The sequence below is a fragment of the Mustela lutreola genome, chromosome 11, assembly GCF_030435805.1.
Source record: "Mustela lutreola isolate mMusLut2 chromosome 11, mMusLut2.pri, whole genome shotgun sequence".
NCBI classification, from domain to species: Eukaryota; Metazoa; Chordata; class Mammalia; order Carnivora; family Mustelidae; genus Mustela; species Mustela lutreola.
This window is the reverse complement of record NC_081300.1, coordinates 20,472,978-20,500,235: the sequence shown is the minus strand read 5'-3', so window position 1 is coordinate 20,500,235 and position 27,258 is coordinate 20,472,978. Positions and strand designations below refer to the sequence as shown.

At 37.1% G+C, this 27,258-nt stretch overlaps 1 protein-coding gene across 4 annotated transcripts; it reads left to right on the top strand.

Annotated features, from left to right (window-relative positions):
* The first annotated feature begins 493 nt into the window (after positions 1–493).
* Positions 494–27,258, top strand: POLI (DNA polymerase iota). Of its 4 annotated transcripts, none has more exons than XM_059140760.1 (10): positions 494–663; positions 2,331–2,441; positions 4,659–4,823; positions 7,997–8,149; positions 10,189–10,425; positions 12,993–13,171; positions 14,324–14,415; positions 15,927–16,057; positions 20,699–20,904; positions 22,479–27,258. In XM_059140760.1, exons 1-10 carry the CDS (start codon positions 555–557, stop codon positions 23,292–23,294), a joined length of 2,199 nt encoding a protein of 732 aa, XP_058996743.1. In that variant the 5' UTR covers positions 494–554; the 3' UTR covers positions 23,295–27,258. The 4 variants fall into 4 exon arrangements, with proteins under 4 accessions (XP_058996743.1, XP_058996742.1, XP_058996744.1 ...); XM_059140759.1 differs by having other exon boundaries at positions 494–702; XM_059140761.1 differs by having other exon boundaries at positions 577–880.

Here is a 27,258-nt window from a genome sequence, read left to right as displayed (position 1 = left end):
TATCACAACCCTATTGACATGGTAAAGAATTCAGGGGTCTAATTTGCCATAGTGTCTTTGAATGAAACAACAAACAAAATGCAACAAACTTTAACATACTTGCTAATTATATTAGTTTATGTGGCCGCCTTGCTCTGACCGTAAATTCCTTCCCTTTCTCCCACTCTCTATCACCACAAACGGTTCAGTGTCTAAGGGTTACCAACTGTGCTAACAGTTACCTGGAGAACAGACTGGCCTTTTTGCAAAGCTAAAAAGTTAAAATTTGTGGTATGGGACTAACTCCAAAGATCTAAAACAAAAACAAAAACAAAACAAAACAAAAACTGCTGTTTGGGACTGCAATCCCTCACTTCCGGCCTCGACTGGGCGAAATGGAACCTCAGCACGTGGCACAACACGATTACCAGCACGCGCATCCGTTCGGGCAACTGCTCGGTCGGCCTGCACTGCGCAGGCGTGAAAGCCTAAGCGGCTGGGGGCGGTCGGCTCGCGGTTTCCCTGGAGACCGGGCGGAAGCGGCCGGAAGCTGCGCTGCGGTTGGCCGCGGCGGGATGGAGCAGCTGGGGGTGGAGCCCGAGGAGGAAGCCGGCCGAGACGAGGAAGAGGACGCGGCTCAGGCCATGGAGCGGGCGGAGGCGGGGGAGGCAGGCGGCTCGCCCGGTGCGCCCGGGCCTGAGGAGCCCCGCGGCCTCACTTGGTGTAAATAAGAAGGGCGGGGCGGGCGGAGGCCAGAGGCGGCGGTGGCCGTTGGGGTGCGACGGTCCCCGCCTCGCTCTGGTCCTTTCGTTTTCCCGGCTTGATGGAAAGAGCTGTTCTCCGCTACCTGGTGTTTTACGGTCAAGATCGCGAAAGGATGGCTTCGCCTAATAGGACTAGGGTGGGCGTGTCAGTTATGATAGTCGAGGATGCACTTGTGAACCGCCCCCCCCCAAACCGCCCGGTGAAGGCCTAAGGGGCGCCGGGAAGGTGTAACGTTGCAGAAGTAGAGAACCTCGTCGCGCCCTTGGCAGAGGCTGGGGCTCAGGCTGGGCTGGGGACCGAAGACGGGGCACATCTGCAGTGGCCGTCTCCCCGTGACCCACTTCCAGCCTCTGGGCTCTACCTTGTACTGCCCAACCACAGGGCCTGGGGCCAAGACTCTAAATCCCGGCCTCCCCTTCCCCTTTTAACTTTTAAATTTAGGAATAATGCTAAACTTAAAGGAGTTGCAGAAGTGCCTTTCCCTAATGTTAATGTCTTCTGTGACTGTAGTACATTAGTCAAAACTGAGAAGTGAACACTGGCATAATGCTTTTGACTAAAGTGCAAACGTACCAGTTTTTTCCATTAAAGTTTTTGTGCCATATTCAGACCAGAATTCCACATTGCACTTAGCCTGCCTTGTTTTTAACTGGGTAAAAGCTGGAATCTCCTCTCTCTCTCTCTTTTTTTTTTAAGATTTGATTTATTTATTTGACAGAGAGAAATCACAAGTAGATGGAGAGGCAGACAGAGAGAAAGAGAGAGGGAAGCAGGCTCCCTGCTGAGCAGAGAGCCCAATGTGGGACTCGATCCCAGGACCCTGAGATCATGACCTGAGCGGAAGGCAGCGGCTTAACCCACTGAGCCACCCAGGCGCCCTGGAATCTCCTCTCTTATCCCCCATCCCTTCCCCACCCCATGACATGAGCTACTTTTTAAAATTCGAGAAATATTTATTCCTTCTTTTAATTTAGTGAGTATTTATTGGTAGTCTGTTCCATACCAGGCACTCTTCCAGGTATTTGGGATTCAGCACTGAAATAGATAATCCTGCTATCATATGGGCACAAAATATAGTCCATTGGAACCCATAGGTCTGGCTTCTGCCCTTTTGTATTTATGATTCTTTTTTTTTTTTTTTTTAATTTAAGAGCATGCCACTTAGAATAATTTTTAGTTGGTCGAAATCAGTGTTTAAACTTTTCTTCCCCTTATGATTTATTCTGAATGTTGTTAGAAACTTGCAAGTGATAGGATTACCTCTTCCTTCTATTATTGATCAAGATTTTTTGCCTCAGAGTTATTTCTAGCCTGAGAAAAATGGAGTGCACAAAGAAATAGTAAACAGGACTGAAGACGCTACTGTAGATGGAGTTTCTCTCAAGTCTATAATTTTTAGATGCTTTGATACATGAATCCAGGATAAAACTTAAAACCATTCTGCATTCTTCTTTCTCAGTTACCATGTTTTAAGGAACTGCCAATTGCTCAGAGATGATAAGCAGCCTGAATATATTTTTCTGTTTTTGTTTTGTTTTGTTTTTTGTGTTTTGTTTTTGCATATTGTGCATTGGTTCATGATCAAGTGGTGTCAGAAGGAAGTTCTTCATCCAGAGTCATAGTCCATGTGGATCTGGATTGCTTTTACGCACAAGTAGAAATGATTTCAAATCCGGAATTGAAGGACAAACCTTTAGGTAATTTTGGACATTAATAATAATTTTCATTTTGTATTAGAGTATTATTCATTCATTTATGTTGATTATATTCTGATTGACTAACCATATTAAAGATTTTGGAAGCAATTCCTAAGGTCCTTTATAGACAGTAAACTTTGCTTCACTACAAGGTATAAAACTTACAAACCTTATTTAATAAATGGTGAATTTGGGGGCGCCTGGGTGGCTCAGTGGGTTAAGCCGCTGCCTTCGGCTCGGGTCATGATCTCAGGGTCCTGGGATCGAGTCCCGCATCGGGCTCTCTGCTCAGCAGGGAGCCTGCTTCCTCCTCTCTCTCTCTGCCTACTTGTAATCTCTCTCTGTCAAATAAATAAAATCTTTAAAAATAATAATAATAATAAATGGTGAATTTTATACAAATAGTATAGCCAACTGAACATGTGAACAGAAAGACCATTATGAACTTTTAGTCTTGTTCTCAGTGGTTGAAATTTTATAATCTCTTATCTCAAAAAAAGCCATCACATTCTAACGGACATTTTCATTTATCCTCTCCAGTTTTGAAATTAACTCTTGGATTATGTAACATGACAAAAAAGTTGGATTTTGAAAAGGCCCCTAAATACTTAAGGGCTATAGAGTCTAAGTTTTCCATAAAAATGCAAGAATCTTTTAAAATAAAAGGCAAAGAGAAACTTTAGTTTCTCTGGGTGGCTCAGTGGGTTAAGCCGCTGCCTTCGGCTCAGGTCATAAACTCAGTGTCCTGGGATCGAGGCCCGCATCGGGCTCTCTGCTCATCGGGGAGCCTGCTTCCCTCTCTCTCTCTCTGCCTGCCTCTCTGCCTACTTGTGATCTTTCTCTGTCAAATAAATAAATAATCTTAAAAAAAAAAAAAGATTTATAATATGTTGGCTTATTTCTATTACATGTGTATCTTAAATTGGAAAAATCATTTAGATTTCCAAAGATTTCTTTTATGCATGTAGTAAGAATTTATCTTTTAGTATAAGCGTAAAGAGCAATTCTGGTTCACCTGCTGCTAACCTCTGTGTGTCGTTTGGTTTTGATAAATCCCAGTTCAACACAGCCTAGTTGATTTACTAAAGAAGAGCAAAGGGAAGACTAGCTTTTGGTATGCCAGTATCAGTCTAGGATCTTTAAACTTTCCCAGGGATGTCAAGGACTTAGGATTAGAGGATGTAAGTTTTCTCCTAAAGCCATTTGTAATTAGTAGCAGTTTAACACAAGATGCTATGTAGATAATGCTCAACAAAAAAGTATTGTGTAATTAAGACACAGGAAAAAATGATTATCTGGAAGTGAGAAATGTGATGTTGAAAGTTTCTGGGAGAAAGCAAAAGTAGTCTTTGAGTTATGCTCAACAAATGTGTGATTTAACTTGGGCTGGTGACATAGTGGTGAGTCCATATAATTTAATTCTGTGTTAAAAGACTGGTTTTTTAGTTGAAGAAGTTACCAATCCTATTTTTTTATATAGTTCACTGATAAATCTTTATGTGAAATAATGTTTCTTTTCCCTGTTTATAATATCAACATTTTAGAAACATATGTCTTACATTGGTGAAATGGACATGACCTTTTTTTTTTCTACTACATGTTTGTATTTTACATATGTTAGATGAACATTACTTTTACAGTGATAAACAAGTGGTCAACTTCTGTAAGCTACCACTAGTAAACTAGAGTTTTTATAATCTGTAGATGATCATAATTTAATCATTATTGATAAGGAGGGGGCCCATTAATGATGGCTCGCTGTCTAATATTTTCTGCAAATTACTATGAAGAACAGTTCAATAATTACAACATTTATTGGGGGGAGATCTTTAATGATTATAGTTTAGCAATTGTAACAGAACATTGCTTTATATTCATTGGAAAGTTTTTCTAGCAAAAACCAGTAATTAATTATACTGAGTTATTTTCATCTACTTTATTTTTCTGGTAAAACATGGCCTAGACTTTATATAGAAAGTTAGTTTAATAGAAATTAATCTGGTTTGTATTGTCTGAAAAAAAGTCCTAGACGGATTTTATTTGTATTTTTTTTTTCCTGAAAACTCCAGAGAGTATACTGATTAATGATAATTTTTGTTAAATTTTACTTCATAGAACCTTGATGAGTGGAGGCTATCCTTTTTAAATAAATAGAGCATTTTATTCTTAATCAAAATAGATTGCATTACAGTTTAAAGTTATATTTGCTTTTTATAGGTGTTCAGCAGAAATATTTGGTGGTTACCTGCAACTATGAAGCTAGGAAACTTGGAGTTAAGAAACTTATGAATGTCAGAGATGCAAAAGAAAAATGTCCACAACTGGTATTAGTTAATGGAGAAGACTTGACTCGCTACAGAGAGATGTCATATAAGGTTACAGGTATGTTGAGCATTAACTTGTATATAGGATGCTCATTCACTACATGAATCTTTTAATTAGTAAAATGCCATAAATCACTTTCTTTTTGCTAATAACTTTTATTTTGGGTCTTGCCTGCTTTTAAAAACATTTTATGTAAGAAGATGACTTTATATGAGTAATTTTGACCAAAAAACGTACAATTGGAAGACATTTGAAGTCTCTTGTGACTGGTAGTTATATAAATGTGAGAAAAAATGTAAAACAAAATTTGGAAGCAAGAAAATGGAAAGATATAGAAAAGATACGTAAAAAAAACATTTTTTATTTTAAGTTTAACAAATTTAAATGAATTAGGAAATATCTGTGCTCTGGTGCACTAATAGATGCACTAATAGTTAGGCTTCTGTAATGTTTGATTAACGTAATTAAAACTAGATTTGTTAAGAACTGTCAGCAGTTTATACACACACTGAATATGATAGTATAGATAAACTCTTCCCTATTAAGGTTTGGGTTTGAATCGAGTTTTAGTAAATTATAGGAAAAATGAAAACACATTTGTACTGGTATATTGCAATTATATATATATAATTTAAAAATGTGTAAGAATCAACTGTTTATCTTTTCTGCTGTTGTTTTTGCTTGTTCTTTTATAAATTATAGCAGTTTTCAGGTGAAAGTGTTAACTATAATATCCAAAGCCCTTACAAGTTTATAAGAAAAAGATACTTATGAAAAATGGATGAGGGTGCCTGGGTGGCTCAGTGGGTTAAACCGCTGCCTTCAGTTCAGGTCATGATCTCAGGGTCCTCGGATTGACTCTCGGCATTAGGTTCTCTGCTCAGCAGGGAGCCTGCTTCCCTCTTTCTCTGCCTGTCTGTCTGCCTACTTGTGATTTCTGTCAAATAAATAAAATCTTAAAAAAAAAAAAGAAAAATGGATGAAAGGTATGAATAGGCAGTTGACAAAAAGAATAAACCCAATGTCCACAATTATGTGGAAAAAGAATACTCAAATTCATTAGTAGCTAAGGAAATTTGAATTAGCGAGGTATTATTTTATGTCCATCATGCTTCAAAAAATAATGTGAAAGTAGAAACAAAATATTTACAAAAAGTAATATAGAAACATTTTTTGAAATTAGAGATACTATTTAACCCTGTGATACTACTGCTGGGAATTTATTCAATAGAAATAAAGTCATGAGAACATATGCACAAAAATATTTCTTTTTTTTTTTTTTTTTTGAAGATTTTATTTATTTATTTGTCAGAGAGAGAGGGAGAGCACAGGCAGAGTGGCAGGCAGAGTCAGAGGGACAGGCAGGCTCCCTGCGGGGCAAGGAGCCCGATGTGGGACTCGATCCCAGGACGCTGGGATCATGACCTGAGCCGAAGGCAGCTGCTTAACCAACTGAGCCACCCAGGCGTCCCACAAAAATATTTCTTGTAGCATGGTTCATAATTGGTAAAAATATGGAATAAAAACAAATGCTCATCAGGATGAGAATGGCTAAATTATGACTTCTCTATGATGGAAAATTAAATAGCAATTAAAAAGAATGCAGTTTGGGGCGCCTGGGTGGCTCAGTGGGTTAAGCCGCTGCCTTCGGCTCAGGTCATGATCTCAGGGTCCTGGGATCGAGCCCTGCATCGGGCTCTCTGCTCAGCAGGGAGCCTGCTTCCTCCTCTCTCTCTGCCTGCCTCTCTGCCTGCTTGTGATCTCTCTCTGTCAAATAAATAAATAAAATCTTTAAAAAAAAAAAAAAAAAAAAAAAAGAATGCAGTTTGACTCGGAGATATGTATGCCTTGTTGAGTAAAAGGCAAGATGCAAAAACGTGTCATATTGTTCCTTATGTGTAGAACAATGGCCCAAACCCTTCCCTTTACACATACATATATGTCTGTATGTAAACAGGAAGGGAAACATGAAAGGATGTATACTAGGTTTTTAACATTAATTAACTTCTGGAGAGAACATGGCAATGGTGAAATGGGAGAAGGGGAAAGAAGGGATAGCCAAGCAAGGATAAGACTCTATTCCGAAAATATGACTTGTGCATCCATGCAAAATTGGATGTCTCAATATGAAGAAGTTAATCTTTTCTTTTTCTTGTTCATTCATCTTGAAAGAAGTTCATCTTTACACAGAAGAGGTTGTACATACAGTTGTGCCTCCTAGTGATCTTTCATATCCTTCGTATAGCTCTTCCTCATTCTTTTTAATGACTGCATAGTACTACATTGTATTTGATTCCATACGCATTTAACCAATCCTTTAGTGATATGAAAGCAGTGTGTCCTGCTTTATGCCTCCTATCCCTACATAATTATTAAAGCACTCCTTTTCATTCAAAACGTGTCTTATGTTGGATGATAAGTTACATGGTTTCCTGACAGTGATGGATTTATTTGGCTGTTACCAATTTTTTGCTCTTCCAAATATATGCTTCAGTAGACATTTTCATATAGAAATTTTGGCATATTTTTATGAAGATATCCATGAGGTGAGTTCTTAGAGGTTAATTTCTAGGTCAAACTGACTTTTCTTTGTGATTCAGTAATAATTGGAAGTTTTATTTATTTGAAAGAGACTGTGTGCACATACACTAGTTAGGGGAAGGGCAGGGGAAGAGGCAGACTAGACACCCTTTTGAACGTGGAGTGTGACGCTGGATCCCAGAACCCTGAGGTCATGACCAGAACCCGAGACGCACGCTTAATCCACTGAGCTGCCCAGACGCCCCTTGAAGTTTTACATTTATTGGTTTTGTCTTTTTAAGACTTGTGGAAAATACAGCTAGAGTATGTTATTACTTGTCTCTGCTTTCCTAGGCTGACTGTATTCTTTGGAACCACTGTTTCAAGATCATAATGAACTACAAGCATTGATAGTTAATATACTACAGGTATAGAAATTGTAGGTGTAGGAGATTGAGCTAAATGTACTGGCATAAGCACCTGTCCACGGAAAGTCATTTTGGACTTATTTTGTTGCAAAATATTGCCTTTACTCAAAATGTGGTATAGGAAAAAAATCCAGCTAATGGAAGACTTTATTTAAGATATTGTGGAAGTGTGAATATATGTTAAACTTTTAGCATATTTGACATATTTTAAGCATAGAATAGTTAAATCCATTTTAGTTATGACTTTAGTTAACATCTGTGTACCAATATTATTCAATTTAGAGTTGTTGGAAGAATTTAGTCCAGTTGTTGAGAGACTCGGATTTGATGAAAATTTTGTGGATCTAACAGAAATGGTCGAGAAGAGACTGCAGCAGCTTCAAAGTGATGAACTTTCAGCACTGACTGTGTCGGGTCATGTATATAATAATCAGTGTAAGTGGATTCTAACTCTATTTAGTAACTCAAAATACTTATATCTTAATGTTCACTGAGTTCAGTAAGTTCAATGAGTCAACTATCTTTCTAAAATTGTTACGGCTTTTATTGGAGGTATAGCCTTATATCAGTGATCTGTCTCAAATGACTAAAATTAGATGTTGGAATTCCATATTAAGTAGGGAGAAAGTAAGATTTTGACGACATGTGTAGCTCAGTGATTCATGCACTTTTCATTTCTCTGACACAGTTTGTGTGTTACCATTTTTAAGAGCCCTACCTCCTTAAGTCGTCCTTCAGTTACAAGGGTTTCCTTAATGATACACTTTTCATAATAATTTTTGCTTCTCCTGAAACTGTCTTTTTTAAGCAAAATTTTAAGGTAAACTAAATTTGTGTTTTGTTGCCTCTTTTGCTTGTTCCCATCTGTTCCCCCCAGGCATCAAACATTCATGTTGCTTTCCGAGTTCCTGACTTACCCTGTGGAAGCTTTCCAGGCCTACCTGCCATCTTTTGCAAGCTGATATCCAGTCAGTTTGATTATCTTTGCCAACTCTTAGCAAGAAAACAAAATAGGCCATCTCCTTCACATATTTAAGTATAAATGACTGATGGTATTTCCAGAGATATTTGCCTTTGGAAATAAGCTTCAGTAAGCCCCAGTGAATATCTGTTACAGTTTAAAACATCTTGTAACTCTGTTGGTGACTTCCGTATCATATCACATGGAAGACATGCTACTCTGCTTTTGTATAAGACTTGCCCTGACCCTCCTGGCCTAGGTCTCAGCATATGTGTCCTCTTATTGCCCTTTTTTTGAGAGCTGGTCATCGGTCTTCAGTCTAGTTCTCTGCCATCCTGATACTAAAGAAGAAAACGGGTAGAGCTACAGTTCTCTTCTAGAAGAGGACAGGAAGCTTTTCATGTGTCTTCTGAACCTGCTCTTTTGTCACTTATAAGGACTGAATAGAAGAAGTTTCTAAGTATGTTTCTTTATAATTTTCAAAGTAAATTCAGCATTTGTTAGAACATATTACAGAGAGCTAGGTTTTTTATCCTAAAAAGAAAATATTCTGATTCTTTATGAATCCTTCCTCACAAGATTCTGTTAAAAAAATTTTTCAGGGGTGTCTGTGTGGCTCAGTGGGTTGGGCTTCTGCCTTCGGCTCAGGTCATGGGACTGAGCCCCTTCTCCGGCTCTCTGCTCAGTGGGGAGCCTGCTTCCCCTCACCTCTCTCTGCCTGCCTCTCTGCCTCCTTGTGATTTCTCTCTCTGTCAAATAAATAAATAAAATCTTAAAAAAAATTCTTTTTCTCAAACCCAGAGAAATTTGATTGAGTAGTAGAGTGAGAACACTTTTTATTCCCTTCCTTGTGGATACACCCATTGTTTTTTCCTACATTTACTTTATCTTGCTCCCTCTTTATTGATTGATTGGTTGATTGATCAGCCATTTAAAAGTAAATTGCATGACACTTCATCTTCAGACATCTTCATCTGTAAATACTCCTGAGGATAAGGACAGTCTCCTATAATTCTAACACCATTTTCACCACTAAGAAAATATGTTTCTGTATATTTTCCCTACACTTTTCATAAAAGATGCCTTAAACTATGTACAGATTTGGAATTGTTTTCAATAGCACAATCAGCTAGTATGTATAAATTTAGACTCAAATCTTTAAAGCTGTAATGTTAGCTCTCTTATTAGTGTAATACTTCTACTTTTATGCTTGCTTACAGTTAAACATTAGTAAAAGTTTTACTAATATCAGTAGGAAATTTTTTTATGAGATCAGTTTTCATAATCTGTTAGTCATTAAGCACTCCCAGGATGCAGTCACTATCACAGGCACTTGGAATTCACTTGAGGAAGTTCTTTACTTTACAGGATTCCCATAAAGAACGAGAGAGATGAGTTAAGTGGGTGACGGTATGGTGGTGGGGTTGGGGGGACGGTTGGGTTTTTTAAAACTCATTTGTAAAAAAGAAACATTTTTTTTGGTGACTTCTAATGATATTGGCTGTTCTTATAGGTATAAACCTGCATGACATCATGCACATCAGACTGCTTGTTGGATCTCAGATTGCAGCAGAGATGCGGGAAGCCATGTATAACCAACTGGGTCTCACTGGCTGTGCTGGCGTGGCTTCTAATAAGCTACTAGCAAAATTAGTTTCTGGTGTTTTTAAACCAAATCAGCAAACAGTGTTATTACCTCAGAGTTCTCAAGTTCTTATTCAGAGTTTGAGCCATGTAAAGGAAATGCCTGGTAAGACATTTATATTAAAAAATACACAGGGGCGCCTGGGTGGCTCAGTGGGTTAAGCCTCTGCCTTCGGCTCAGGTCAGGATCTCAGCATCCTGGGATCGAGCCCCGCATCGGGCTCTCTGCTAGGTGGGAAGCCCGCTTTCCCCTCTCTCTCTGTCTGTCCCTCTGCCTACTTGTGATCCCTCTCTGTCAAATAAAAAAAAAAAAAATTTAAAAAAATACACATTACTTTTCTTGCATTTAATTTTAAAAATTAGAGATACAAGTTATTAATTCTTAGAGTCTGAATACTTAGCTCTTGGAGAAAACTCCAAACCCTGATGCGTTCTCTAGAGGGAGTCTGGATTAGGAAATCTATGAAAGTACTTTTCTTTTTTTATATAGTTTTTTATTTTTTATTAACATATAATGTATTATTAGCCCCAGGGGTACAGGTCTGTGAATCCCCAGGTTTACACACTCCACAGCACTCACCATAGCACATACCCTCCCCAGTGTCCATCACCCAGCCACCTTCTCCCTACCCCTCTCCCCCCAGCAACCCTTAGTTTGTTTTGTGAGATCAAGCTATCTTATGGTTTGTCTCCCTCCCGATCCCATCTTGTTTCATTTTTCCCCTCCCTACCCCCCAAACCCCCATGTTGCTTCTCAAATTCCTCATATCAGGGAGATCATATGATAATTGTCTTTCTCTGATTGACTTATTTGCTCGGTGTAATACCCTCTAGTTCCATCCACATCATGAAAGTACTTTTCTAGTTTCACTTACTTTCTGTATAGTTTGAATATGATCATGAAAGTTATAACCTGGAATCACGTCCTTTTATTTCCAGTCCCTGCTTCATATTCTTACACCGCACACTGCATCCAGAGATGGGCATTGGCCTTTTTACTAACTCTACTTTGGGGTTATATAGAAAATATTAGAGCTACGAGGGACCTTCCAAAGCAGTTAGGCCAAGTTCTTATTTTAAAGATGAGGAAACAAGTTTTCTTGAGGGGAGTAGTGACTAATTCAGGTCATGGGACAAACTTTTGTCTTTGAAGATCAAATATGGTTTTATAAACTATTAATAAGGGATATGTTAAGCTTCATTTCTATGGCATTGCTGGGGAATAAGATATTAGAATTCTGTAGAAGTGAATTTCTAAGTCAGCTGAACCTTTAGATGTCATAACTATTTATTTTTTAAGATTTTATTTATTTATTTGACAGATCACAAGAAGGCAGAGAGAGAGGGAGGGAAGCAGGCTCCTCGCTGAGCAGAAAGCCTGATGTGGGACTTGATCCCAGGACCCTGAGTTTATGACCTGAGCTGAAGGCAGCAGCTTAACCCACTGAGCCACCCAGGCATCCGTAACTTCTTATTTTTAACCCATGTTTGTGTGATTACAAAATGTTTTGTACACTGCCTTGTCTTCATTAATACAATATAAGTATAGAAGTTTTCTGGATGACTCTTGAGTCTGTATTCTGAAGACAGTCACTGTCAGGTTGTAATAAATTGAGGACTGTCTACTGATCATATAACATTACTATTTGGCTTTACTTTTTGAGCTCTTGTATTTCTTTCTTTCTTTACAGGTTTTCTCTTAGGGTTAGGGTTATGGCACCTCTCTTTTATTTCCACTATGAAAATAACTGACACACTACTTTAATAATTGCCCTCCCTGGGGTGGCTCAGTTAAGCCTCCGGCCCTTGATTTTCAGCTCAGGTCATGATCTTAGGGTCATGAGATCGAGCCCCGCGTGGGGCTCCGTGCTCAGCACGGAGTCTTCTTGAGATTCTCATCCTCCCTCCTTCTGCCTTTCCTGCTTGTGTTCTTTTTCTCCGTCTCAAATAAATAAATAAATAAATCTTAAAAAAAAAAATTTCTCCTCCACATCCATTGCCTTTGATTTACTTCTTTTACTGTGCAGGGAAATCAAAATACTATAGAATTCTTTTTTTTTTTTTTTTTTTTTTTAATGAGAACAATAAGGGGGTACTGAATTCCCTCAGCATCCCAGGTAAGGTGATAAAGTATAACTAACTGAGTTTTAGCGCAAGAATTTGGTAGTTTTGCTAATGGGTAGATTTTTTTTCTTCACTTTCTGGCTCTTATATTTGGGATAGTAAATACTGCAGATAAGACTTGTGGATAAACGTGTGATATTATGTGTAGGAATCAGGTCAGCTGATTAGCACATGCTAATTTTGTTGCTATAATGACAGTCTCTTTGCATCAATCGTAACTATTATTCTTGAATACTTCCAAAGTATTATGTAACAGGTGGTAATTCTTGAATACTTCCAAAGTGTTATGTAACAGGTGGTAAACATTTCATTCTATCAAGACAGCATTTATTGGTTGTCTCCATATTCATTATGTTGTACTAGGTTTGTGAGGTTTTCGAAGTGGTTCATTTAAGAGGCCCTGAGCAGAAGGAGGACAGCCTAATTTTCAGTAAAATTTAATCCTAGCAAAATATTCATTATGGAATTTAAAGATGTGTTTGGTATATACTGTAGTAGCTTTATTTTAAGGAGAAAAACTACTCTAATACCATATTTCTTTTTGTCTAGGTATTGGCTATAAAACTGCCAAACGTCTTGAAGCGCTGGGTATCAGTAGTGTGCATGATCTTCAAACCTTTTCACCCAAAATACTAGAAAAGGAGTTAGGAATTTCAGTTGCTCAGCGTATCCAGAAGCTCAGTTTTGGAGAGGATACTTCTCCTGTGACGCCCTCAGGACCGCCTCAGGTATAAGATAATGATACTTATTTTAATTGAATACTGTTTGTCACACTTGAAATAAAGATTTCTGGTTTTAGTACTATGTTCTTACTATTCTAATTTGCTTACTGGGTTAGTATATGATTTCTTTCCTATGAGAAGGTTAATTTATTAAGTTAGTAAAATTTTTTTAAGTAGGCTCCCTGCTGGAGCTTGAACTCATGACCCTGAAATCAAGACCTGAGCTGAAGTCAAGAGTTGGATGCTTAACTGACTGAGCCACCCAGCCGCCCCTAGATTAGTAAATATTTTTAAATTTAATCTAAGAATTAGTATTTCTGTCTCAAGTTGGCTACCTTGATTAAATATCACTTAATTTTAACAACCTATATTACATACATTTGGCAAAATATTTTCATTTTTAAGAAATCTTATTTTCTGATTAGTCTAATGATTTAGGAAATGGAGACAGTATAATCACCTAGTTAACACTGATTAATTTTTTTTCCTATGTCAAGGCACTTTACTAAGTGTTTTATGTACCTTAGTCCATTTAATATTCATAACAAAGCTTCAAGGTAGATAGTATTATTATTTGTTCATACCCTTTTTCCTCTCTCCCTTTCTTTTTTTAAAGATGAGGATACTGTTCTTTAGAAAGGTTAAGTAACTTGTCCAAGGTTAAACTCAATCTTAAGTGCTAGGAGGTTAAGAGCCTCATTGTAATTGTAGAATAAAGCTTGGAGTTGGTACTAGAGCTTTATAATTTTCTTGACTTTCTAGTGGAGTACAGTAACTTGGAGATAAAAAGAGTTATTATAAAAGTGAACTAAATGGCTCAAATTAAGCATGAGAGGGAAGTTAGTAAAGAATGTACCGAATATATATGTTAGTAAAAATAAGTAATAATAATAAAAAAAAAAGAGGAGCGCCTGGGTGGCACAGTGCCTTCAACTCACGTCATGATCCCAGGGTCCCAGGGTGGAGCCCCATGTTGGGCTCCCTGCTCACTGGGAAGTCTGCTTCTCCCAATGCCCCTCCCTGCTCACGCTTGCTCTCTCAAATAAATAAATAGAATCTTAAAATAAAAAAGAATGTCCTGAATATTTGGCATGCATCCACATAAATGGATATGCTTATTTAGGTTTACAATAATCCCTATTTGTGCTTCTCTGGTAGTCCTTTAGTGAAGAAGATTCATTTAAAAAATGTTCATCTGAAGTCGAAGCTAAAAATAAGATTGAAGAACTACTTGCCAGTCTTTTGAACAGGTGATTTTCCATTTTGCCATATCATTCTATATATTCTGTATAAAGTATATGGAAAATACCGTTGATATTCTATCTTGGAACTTTATACATTAACTGGAGACTGAACAGTGTAAAGGGAGATCATTTATCTTTGAATTTCTCTACATTATAAACCATTGCAAAGATAGTAACAGGCGCCCTTAACTAAATTTAATTCATTTGTTTCCGTTAGTCTTGATTTTAGTAACACTGTGGTTATACTGTGGCTCTTACGGTGCCTGTAGTTACTTAAGAGGGTTTTATGGGTCCCTAGCATCTCGACACCTATAAGAGCAGAAGAACCCTCATTATCTCCTTTGCCTCAGACCATGTGAAAGAAAATGGACTCAGACAAAAGAATAGCTCAGTGGGGCTCTGTGTGAGCAGTCACAGTGTGGTGAGTGCAGGGCACTGGTCTGTAAATTCGCAGGGATTATGAGAGTATGAATAGCACAGCATAAACGAAACAAGATGTTTAGTTTTCTGATGCTCCTTTACTATCATATATTTATTTCTTAGCGTTCCTAGAAGAATATTATCTCTTTTCCTCCCATCTCTTCGATTTCTCAAAGTGTCAGGCAGGGGTCAAGCAGTTTTGAGTAGCTACGCTTCTGTAAATGAGGGTAGGACAGCTAACTATGCCTGAGAAAAAGATTTCTAGATGACTCTAAATCTCAGTAAACTGGTGAGGTAAAATTTCCTACAGCTTCGGTCCCCCATGCTATCTGGTTCTCATGCCTTGAGTCGAGCTGTGCAGCTCATCGTTTGCTGCATGCAGCTGGGGCTGCTGAATGACCCAGCCCCAGTGATACAAGGCAGGCCGGGCCTGTGAGTGTGCTTCTGAAACTGGGTCATCTGCTCTGCTTCAGCTAAATGTGAGACTACTGTGAAATGCCTGGCCATCGAAAAGAGTTCTGCATGTAGAGAAACCACAACAATTTTATGGGCTCTCTTATTTGAAGCATCAACTCAGAGATGAGGCTAGGTGCTCTAAACCTGTAAATTACCAACTCTGAACCATGTATCCTTACCTCTGCTTTCTACTCCCTTTCTACACCATGGCCCCTGATTACGGTGACTGAGGTGGAATACCATCGAAGTTACTGGCAAAAAATAATTGTGTTTGTGTGAATGTATTTGCCCACTAGTTTAAGTTTCTTAATTTCCTGCTGATTTTAATAAGTTGTTTTTAGTTTTGTGTGATTTTGGATTATAAAATGGTTTGTTTCAGTTGTATCTTATTTCTCTTCTTTTCCTGATTGCACTCCATTCTGAATGAGTCCTGAGAGCTTTACACTTAAGATTTTATAGCTTTGGTGCATAGATGTGGTGAAATTTGTTTGGGCTCTTCAGAAACTTTTATTGCTTACTGCCTAGGTATCAACCATATTTATAATTCTTTCAATTACTAAATCTGATACCTCTAGAGATTAAAAAAAATCTTTAGGTAATACTTTTCTAATTCCTTGTTTCTGCTTGCTCCTTCCTTTTAGAGTATGCCAAGACGGAAGGAAGCCACATACAATCAGATTAACAATCCGTCGGTATTCATCTGAGAATCACTGTAGCCGTGAGAGTCGTCAGTGCCCTATTCCATCGCATGTAATTCAGAAGTTAGGGACAGGTATGGGCTAATTTTCTAATAATTTAATTGCAGGTTGAGCTCCTAAAAAAACAAGCTGTGTATTGGAATTATGATCCAAAGATGGAGAGTCTTCATAGGGAGTTAGGAACTATTCAATACCTTCGTTCTATCAGGACTTTTTTTTTTTTTTTTTTTTAAGATTTTATTTATTTACCCGACAGACAGAGATTACAAGTAGGCAGAGAGGCAGGCAGAGAGAGAGGAGGAAGCAGGCTCCCTGCTCATCAGAGAGCCCAATGTGGGGTTCGATCCCAGGACTCTGAGATCATGACCTGAGCCAAAGGCAGAGACTTTAACCCACTGAGCCACCCAGGTGCCCCACTATCAGGAATTTTTACAGGAAAGCTTTTGTTGTTTTTAAATAGATAATAAAAATAAAAATGCAGTTAACAGGGTTTCCCAAGTTCAGAGAAGATAAAATTACGATAATGTGTTATATGGCACAGAATAACTTCTTTATGGACACTTAAGTTGTTACCATTTTTTGCCTCTTATGAAAAACAGTGCTATGAGTATTTGCATGCACGTCATTGGGCAGATATACGTTTTTGTTTATCTTGAACAGATTACCAAGAGTGGAATTGCTGGGTTATATGGTAAGTTGAACTTTAAGAAAACTGCAATACTTTTTCCCAAAGTTGGTATACAATTTCCATTCTTACCAAGAATGTATGAGGGTTCCAGGCTTTCACATTCTCCCTCACACTTAGTATTGTCAGTTTACTTTATTATAGTCATTCATGTGACCTTGTAGTCGTATTGCATTGTAGTGGTATTTCATTTTTCTCTTTTATGGATAATGCTTTTGGCGCCCTATCTAAAAATTATTTACCTAGCCCAGAGGTTACAGATATTTCCTCCTGTGTTTTCTTTTGGAAATTTATAGTTTTAAGCTTTACACTTAGACCTACTTTGAGTAATTTTTGAGTATAGTATAATATAAGAGGCTTGTTCATTCTTTTGTATGTGGATATCCAGTTGTTTGAACAGAATTTGTTAAACAGATTATTCTTTCGTGAATTGTCGTGGCACCTTTGTCAAAAACTAATTAACTCTAAAGAAGTTTATTTCTTGATTTTCTTATTTCATTGATTTATGTGGTTATCGTTATACCAGTTCCACCCTATCTGATACTTTGTTATTAGTTTTGAAATTGAATAGTGTAAATTCTTCAGCTTTGTTCTATTTTGAAATTGTTTTGGCTGTTCAGGCTCCTGGGCTTTTGTGGAAAGATTTTTGAAATGGGAAATTGATTTTTTTTTTAATTTATTGTAAGTTTATTCAGACTCTCTATTTATTTTGAGTCAGTTTTGGTAACTTTTATCTTCTAGGAATGTATCCATTTCATTTAAGTTGTCTAGTTTGTTGGCATGAAGTTGTCATTATTCCCGTATTATCTGTCTAATTTTTGTAGGATATATAGTGATGTCTCCTCTTTCATTCCTGATTTTGCTGTTGCATGTATTCTCCTTTTTTCTTTATCATTCTAGTAGAGGTTTACCTGAGTGAGACCTCACTCAAAGGTTTAATTGATCTTCTTCTAAGATCCAACTTTTGTGACATTGATTTCTCTGTTGTTTTTCTACTTTGTATTTAACTTATTTCTGCCCTGTTTTGCCTTTCTGCTTGTGTTAGTTTAATTTGCCTTCTTCCCTCTGGTTTCTTAAGATGGAAGCTTATATTATTTGTTTTATACTTACCTGATTTTCTAATAATCCAAGTTTAAGTTTTACATTTCCTTTTAGTGCTTTAACTGCATTCTGTAACATTTGTTATATTTCCTTTTCATTAAGGTCAAAATTGTTTCTAATATCCCTGGTGATTTCTTCTTTGACCCCTAAGCTTATTTAGAAATTTGTTGTTTAATTTCCAAATATTGATGACTTCCCAAATTTTAATCTGTTGTTGATCTCTGCTTTAATTTCATGTTGATCATAGAACATATTTTGAGTAATTTTGGCCTGTCTAGATTTATTGAAAGTAATTTTATTACCTAGAATATGGTCTATCCTAGAAAATGCATCATTTATGTTTGAAAAGAAAAGTTGAGCATCACTATAAACCATTCTAACTAACTAAAATTTTTGGAAGACTCCACCAGGATAACATTTTTGAGTGGCAATTTGTCTGTGTATAGAATTCTTGACTGTTTCTCTTTCCATAGTTTTAATGTATGATTCTGTTATCTTCAAGTTTCCATTTTTTGGATGGGGGGTCCATTATTTTTTTGATGAGGAGTCAGCTCTTAATAGTTTTATCAATTTTCTTCTAATCGGGAGAGGATAACCACGCAAAAATTTGAATAGAGAAAGTTTCACAGAATTATTAAACTGTATTAGGGAAGTGACTATAAAGGTATAAGGAAGACTCTTTAGAGGTATTCAAGGGCTGTGGAAAAGTACCTGAAGAAGGACAAACTTAGAAAAGAGAGTCCCTCTACCGCTTAAGGAGAAGGTATGGTTATAGAACATTTGATGGTGGAGAAATCCTTTGAATTACCTGGCTCAGAGATGATCCATAGTTATTAGACAAAGAGAAAACCATCCTCTGATCTGTGGATGAGTTGAGGCTGGTTGGTGGGCACACAGAAGGAGTTGGGATGTTGGGAACTTGCTCATTGGTAAGGCAGTGAATCATTTGGAGCATGCATTGTTTGTGTTAGGAGGGTTTTTGTTAATAGCCCTTTAGAATGCAGGCAAGCTGAGGCTGGTGGGTGGTTGTGGTGAAGGCATCTGTAGTCAGCTAGTACAAAGGCGGAAAGTATGGTGCCTGCATAGGAAGACCTGGAGGAAACAACCCTCTGAGATAGAGGCAAGTCATTAGGTAGGTGTGCAGAATGAGTGGGGGCATTGCCATGGTATGTATGGCATTTGAGTTGGTAGTGCCATGGTACATAGTCACTAAGCTCAGGCTGGGGTTTGAGGTTGCCGAGGGACTGAGTGTTCCACATGTGTGTGATGGAAAGCACTATTAGGTGTCCCCACACATATGTACTACAAATAAACCATGTAATGGGAGAAAGAAAAATTAAATGACCGTACATTGGAAATTAGTGGAACCAGGTTCCTGGAACCAGGAAGAGAAAGGTGGTTTCTCTTCCTGGTCTTCCAGTCTTCTCTAATGACAAGGTGTAATGTCATATTCAATGTGAAAAATTTTATCACAGAGCAGGTACTGATGGGTGAATTTGGAGCTGAGTTGTACTGCACTATAATGATAGTTGTGTTGTTTGTATTGTTATTCTCCTTTATGTGATGAGTCATTTGTCTCTTTGTCTTTTTATCAATTTGACCATGATGTGTTTTCTTCTTGTGGGCTTTTTTTTTTTCCCCTTTTCCTTTTCTAACTTCTTTGAACTTAAGCTGCAGAATCTACCTCCCCTGTGATGTGTGGCCTCTGATTTCTTTACTTAGCTTTCCTTTCTTAATTTTAAATTTTTTATTTTGGCTTCCTAGGTTACCTCTATGTCCACATAGTTTAGTGGTTAGCCAATAACTGGTCAAAGCTTTTGGTCAGATGCAAGAGCCTGAAAGACTTATGCCTTTTGTAAATGGATAAGTGCATGGGTTGGAGAGTGCTTTCAAAGTTTAGGCCATTTTCAACTCTGCCTTGGCTTTTATTTTCTGTAGCCTTCTTGCATCTTCCATGAATGCTTGTTGGCATTTCCGCCAGTGATGTGTAGAGAACTTGGGCCCTTTCTCCGCTCCCCTCCCCGTGCATGCAGTCTCCCAGTCAGCTGGGGTTGTGAGGAGAGCTTATCCAGTCCCTCTGTGGTTCTCTCATTTCTACATCCCCTGGTTAAATTTATGGCTCGTCCACTGATTTTTCACTCACTCCAGCCACAATTGCAACCTCAGTCTAGAGAGAGCTGTGCGATTTCCCCTGTTGTTTCCTAAAGTTTATTCACTTTACTGGAAATACTGCTGGGAATGGGCTTTTGCCCTCTGCCTCAAATCAAATCTGTCCTTTCTGACAGCAAAGCTACTGGCCCTCATAGCCAGCCTCACCGTGGCAGGACTACTGCTAGAGGAAGATACAAACAACCCCAGGCAGTAAGGCTGCAGTTTCCTCCTTTCTTATCTAAGTTCTACTAGCTTTTATTTATTTTATTTTATTTTTAGATTTTTATTTATTTATGTGTCGGGGGGGTGGAGACAGCACAAACAGGGGGAGCAGCAGGCTGAAGGAGAAACAGGCTCCCCACTGAGTAAGGAGCCCAAGGTAGGACTCACTCTCAGGTCTCTGGGATCATGCCCTGAGCAGAAGGCAGATAGTTACCCAGGACCCCTCTACTAGCTTTTATAAATCGGTGCTTCTCAGTTTATTTGCTTTTGGCCCACTTTCAGATCCTCAGTTTTGTCCAGTTTTATTATAGTTTTATGGGGAACGCTTACTTCCATAACCAGAAGTCCCATATTTCAAATCATTTGAAAACTTTAACTCATTTGGCATTTAGCATTAGTGTTGAGATAATCCCAGGGTGGTATGTAATGTCAGGCTGTCCCAGTGATATCCGTTTAGGATTTTTACTTCTTAATCTAAGCAGTATGAATTAGATAAAGCTTTTAATATAAATTATGATATAATGTGCTTATAGTCTTCTCGAAAATTTTTGTTTAGGAAATTGCGATGTGATGACCCCAATGGTTGATATACTTATGAAACTTTTTCGAAATATGGTGAATGTGAAGATGCCATTTCATCTTACCCTTCTAAGTGTGTGCCTCTGCAACCTTAAAGTATTAAATACTGCTAAGAAAGGGACTATTGATTATTATTTAACACCATCGTTATCAACAACTTCACGGTCTGGCAAGCGCAGTTTTGTAAGTACACTCTTGTTGAATTTGTGTGGTTAAATTACAAATCTAAGTTTGTGTTCCATTGATACAATTTAGAGATTCTTTTGGATGATATTATTTGAATGCCTTCCTTGTGTATAGGACCTCTCATATTATGGTTGCTAGCCGTAAGTGTACTGTACTGTGATCTGAAAAGAAAACAAAAGAATCACTGGATAAAAGAGAAAACTGTTATGGAGTTTCCTTGTTTTGGAAGTGTTAAAACATGTTTTAGCAACAAGAATATGATTAGCTAATAAGTATGAAAATATTTCTAGATACTGGAAATAAAATTTTTGTCTACTAATTTATACGTAAGCTACCAGCATTCCCCCAATGTTTTTGTTAAAGTATTTAACTTTTCTTGGCTTTGAAATTACACTGAATTTTGATAGCAAGATTGATGTAGTATGACTACTCATTCTACAACTGTAGAAATTAAGAGTGTGGCAGTAGAGAAACAGAGGCCAGTCATATTTTCCAGTGACTAAAATAAAACCTTACATACATGGCCATTTAGCAAATGCCTAGTAAATATGGGATGCTTTAAAAAGTAATCATATTTTACAAAATTGTGCTTGCCTACAATTAACTCTTAATTACAGTATTTTTATTATTTTGTTTTAATGTTTGATCAGTATAATTTCAGTAGTATTTTCATTTACATTTCAGTTTAAAATGAGAACAGAATACTGTTACAGAAGTAGTGAATCAGTACCCTCTTCAAAGTACTTTTTCTTGTGGCCCTTTTTATTCCCTTTATTAACTGAAATTTAAAAAGGAATTTACTTTTTGCCTCTAATTTTTGCCTTAATTTATAGTGGTATTAGTGAGGTAAACATAAGCAAAAGTACCTTGTACAGGTCTGGCATACAGTAAATATAGTGTCCCAAATCTCTTTTCCTTTTACTTTTTCTTCAGTTACTGTTGTGTTGATGTTTCCTGAGTTATATTTGATTGTGTATACATTTTCCTGGTGCTTAAAACCAGAGGGAAATTTTAAGTGAAAAATTTACGTAAAAAAATTATGAAAATTAGAACTGAAAGTACCTTTAAATTTTTATTTTATGTAAATATAAAGAGTGTTATAGCTTCATATTGATGTTGGATTTTACCATAGAAATATTTTTTTTGTCTGTTAATTGTTACACTTCAGAATAGGGATTTTGAGAAAACCAGCCCTTGATGATCTATGCATATATATATTTTTAGATACTCATAGGCGAATCGTTTACGTTTCTAGGCTATCTTTCCTTTATTTACAGAATTGTGAATTTTGTTAAGGTGCTTTCCAAGTTTCCAAACAAATAACTATCTTCTGGCTCAATGCTATCTAGGAAGGAAACCTCTCCCTAGAATAGTGAATAGAGATGCACACAATAGTGTGACTAATTTTGCTAGATTTATTATCTCTAGTAGTTTGGAACTGGCCAAAAGGAATGAAATTACTGAGTAGATTAGAAACATGTTAGTCAGAAAATGGCTATAGTACTCTTCAATGGCATGAATATTTCAAAGATATCAGATATCTTAATTACTCTGTTATTCTTGTGTTCTAGAAAATGAAAGATAGTCATATGGAGGATTTTTCCAAAGACAAAGAAACAAATTGGAATTTTCTACCATCAGGAAGAATTGAAAGTACAAGAACTGGGGAGGCTCCACTAGATCCTAATTTTTCCAAAGAAAAAGACAGTGATGAATCCCCACTCTGCTCACTTCCTGAAGGTATTGACCAAGAAGTCTTTAAACAGCTTCCAGTAGATATTCAAGAAGAAATCCTTTCTGGAAAATCTGGAGAAAAAGTTCAAGGCAAAGGAAGCTTAAGTTGTCCATTACATGCCTCTAGAGGAGTATTATCTTTCTTTTCTACCAAACAAATGCAAAGTAGTCCCTTAAATCCTACAGATCATTTATCCAGTAGTAAACAGATACCTGTATCTCCCTGTGAACCAGGAACATCAGGTTTAAATAGCAGTAGTTCTTCTTCTCCATGTAGCCAAAAGGATTATTCACATTATATAGACAGTAGATTAAAAGATGAACGAATGAGTCAAGGACCTAAAGAATCCCAAGGATTTCATTTTTCAAATACAAACCCTACTGTATCTATTTTCCATTCATTTCCAAATTTGCAGAGTGAGCAACTATTCTCCAAAAACCGCACTACAGATAGCCATAAGGAATCAGTAGTAACAGTCTCTCATCATGAAAGACTTACAGAAAATAAAGAGCAAGATTCTAGTGATGAGAAAATTACCTTTCCTTCTGACATTGATCCTGAAGTTTTCTATGAATTACCAGAAGAGGTACAAAAAGAGCTGTTAGCAGACTGGAAGAGAGCAGCATCAGATTTCCCCATTGTACATAAATAAGCATGTTCAGAAAAAAGGTCTAGAAAGCAAAGGAAAGGCCATTGTTCTCAGATTTAGCAGTTTATTAAGCTCCTCTAAATTAAACACTAATAGATATTCAATAATGTAGAATCCAATATACAATGTTCTAGATAAAAGCAAGTGTAGTTTTGGGAAGTAAATTCTGGCACAAAGCGTAAAAATACTCATAACAAGAAATAATGTAAAATTATCCTCTTATTTCTAAAGTTATTTTATATTGCTTTTCAATAAAAAGAATATCATGGTTACTACATTTCCCATAAATGGGGGAGAGGGGAAGATACATACACCTGTGTGTAGAAACAAATAGACTAGCCAAATCATTGCTATGACATAGCAAAGAATCGTTTTTTTCTGTGAAATATGGAATGTCTCAAGAAATTCAGCCCATTAGGAAACTTCCAAATAAGAAATTCTGCTGCCAACTATTAAAAACACAGATCTCTTTGAAGTACTCTGTACCATTTAATACGTTTTTAAAAAAATACCAAAGCAGTGTATGTCCTATTAATGCTTTTGAGTACACCAGAGCCTACTGCAGTGCCTAGTACACGGAAAGCACTCCGTAATTATTGAATGAATGGTGTGGCAGGGGCCAGGTGGGAGTTTGGGCAGGATAGTGTACATGTTGTAGAGAACTAGAAAGAACTCTCCATCCAGGTAGATTAAGGGAAGGATGGACACTAGAAAGGCAACGTAATAGGTTTTTAAGAAGGCTGGGTAATTGGGTGCCCAGGTGGCTCAGTTGGTTAAGCGGCTCAGGTCATGGTCCCAGAGTCCTGGGCTCAAACCCTGCATGGGGCTCTTTGCTCAGCAGAGAGCCTGTTTCTCCCTGCTGCTCTGCCTACTTGTGCTCTGTCTCTATCTCTGTCAAATAAATAAATATATATATTTTAAAAAGATGCTGGATAATGGGAAAAGTCCCATTTCCTTCTGGCTAGTCTTTGTAGGGTTTTAAAGTAATGATTAGATGTTTTTGTATCTTCTTATTTTGGGAGATCAGATTAAGGATATCATATCCACAACAAATATACAAAATTACTACATCGATAGGTGTTCTCTTTTTCCCATTGTTAATTGCCTTCCCCTTTTGCCTGCAAGGTTAAAAATTGGGAATAAGATTGTGGACATCTTACAATTTTTAAGATGTAAATTTCTAGAACACATCGAAGTACACCACAGTACTGATTCAGAAGAGTCCTGTTCTCAAGTTTATAACCTTTGCAGATACAATCTAAAGAAAAGATAATAAAAATAAGGTATACAAATGTGAATAAAGAGTAATGGAAAGGGGTTTCTGGGTGGCTCTGTGGGTTAAATTAAAGCCTCTGCCTTCTGCTCAGGTTATGATCCTGGGGTCCTGGGATTGAGCCCTGCATCAGGCTCCCTGGAGCCTGCTCCCAGCCCCCCTCTCTGCTTGCCTCTCTTCCTACTTGTGATCTCTGTCAAATAAATAAATAAAATTAAAAAAAAAAAAGTAATGAAAAGATACTTTCTTTTAGGTAAGAAGTTTTAACTTAGTTTTAGATTTCTTGAAATTTTCAATTTCCTGAGGATTTTAAGAGTTTGGGGTTATCAAAAACAATAACTTAGAGCAAGAACATCAAAACTGATTCATATGCAAATATTTAGTACCCTGGATCAAGGAGTATGGAATTTTCTACAGGTAGTATACTGGTAAGGTTGTTAAGCTGGTAAAAAGGATATATTATTTTTTTAGATAATACATTTTTTAACATTTTCTAATAATCCTTGTATTATTTCAGCCAGAAATTATTAAACAGCTAGAAAGGTTTTAAAAAAAGGTTAAGAGTAAGGCACTGCAGTAGGCTCTGGTGTACTCAACAGTTTTGGCCAGTTTAAAAAGGGAATAAAATAGTAGTTAAAAGTACATTTTTTGAAGTGAGCATGCGGTGGATATTATCACAGCCTTGTTACTTATTCTGTGGCTTTAACTTAGCCTTTCAACATCTTCGTGCCTCTGCACTCTGACTTTTTAGTCTATATTTCCATATCCTTTTAATCCTTGTTTTTTTTTTTTTCTATGGTGTTCTACAGATTTACTCTAATGTTTGCAGATGTGTATTTCCTTTTTATCCTCAGTATATGCTGGCTCCTGTTTCTTTCAATTCACGTTATTTCTGTAAAACATTTGGCCACTAGGATTGCACAAATGATGGACTTCTTATTACATCCTTCATGACCCTTAATCTCACAGTTTTTGTCATCTTGTTTATCTGCTGCATTTTGGTTAATCTCATCAGCTCTCTCATTCATTAGCTTGTTTTTCAGCATTATCTGGTCTACTGTTTAAAATACTAATGATGGGGGGCACCTGGGTGGCTCAGTGGGTTAAAGCCTCTGCTTTCGGCTCAGGTCATGATCCCAGGGTCCTGGGATCGAGCCCCACATCGGGCTCTCTGCTCTGCAGGGAGCCTGCTTCCTCTCTCTCTGCCTGCCTCTCTGCCTACTTGTGATCTCTGTCAGATAAATAAAGAAAAAAATCTTAAAAAAATAAAATAAAATACTAATGATGGTTTTAATTTTAATAATTATATTTTTCATCTGATTCTTTTTCTAATCTTCCCATTTATTCATTATAGCCTTTTATAAGTCTTTCTAATTTTTAAAAACTCATATAACTATTTTATATTCTATTTTTGATAATTTCAATATTTTAAATCTTTTTTAAGTCTGAGTTTTTGGATATTGTTGTGTACCTGTTGATTAGCCTGTTTCCTTGAGTCTGTGGCCGAGCTTAGTCTGTGGGAAGATGAAGGACCAAAACTGTGCGGTGCTTCCCTCCAGATAGGATTTGCATTTGCTTCCAGTGAGTCAGCATGAACCCATTTGGTATCACTGTAGCCCCTGAAGGTCCTTGCTGAATGCAGTTGTTTTAGTTTGTCTTATTCTCAGCTCCCTGACCTTGCTACTGTCCTAAGGTTTTGTCTCCAAATGTTTATTGCAGGCATATGCTGTCAGGGAGAACCCCATCTTTCAAGTTTGCTTTTTGCCTGATGCTTCCTGTTCCTTTCCTGCTTTTGTTTCAGCTCAATTTTTCCCCCCCGTGACTGTAGGGGATTGGGGCCTGGAGATTTCCCTTATATAGTTCAACCCACAATGAATTAAAAAGTCTTTTCTCTGGAATCTAGTATTTTGTATTGAAGGAACTCTTAATAAGAGTATTTGTCCCACCATAGTGCAGAAGCGCAAATCTGTTTGGATTTATTTTTTCCATATTATTTGTGCTTCCTGTTTTTCTCTCTTTCTATGCTATGATTCTTTCCCACCCTTTTTCTTATCTTGGTTTTAGATTACTTGAATTTTTTCAATAAATTTTCCCTTGACTGATTTGAGATGTAGACATTCTAAGTACTCTCGATTAACCTTAAAAATTGAACATGCCTAACATCCAAAAATGGTAAATAGATGTACCTTCTCCCAAACAAGATAAAGATGTTAAAATATGTTAATTTTAATTCCTCTAGTTCTTTATTAACCTCCAATTGGATTTATTAGTATTTTATAGAGTTAATGTTTAGGTTTGTGAACATGATTATCTTTTTTTTCTGCTCACCTTTTTTACTTGCATCTCATATATTCATTCCTTCCAAGTAGAATTCACTTTCTGGAACTATGTCTTCAAAACTGCGATTTTTGAGCTGACGTCTTTGGACTGTTTTAAGATATTCACTGTTATCTTTGGAGAGCTGCAGTTTTTATTACATGTCTAGTTACGTATTTGTTCTTATGATGGTTGGGATTTAGGTACTTCCTGAATCTGCAGGTGTATGCCTTCATCAAATCTGGGTTAATTTCAATATTTAAAAATATTTTATTGTGAAGTTTTTATGCAGAAAAGTGCGTAAGTAAGTTAATGGGTAATCATAAGCAAAAATTATGTAACTAGGTCAAGAAATAAAACATTCCAAGTGATCGGGAA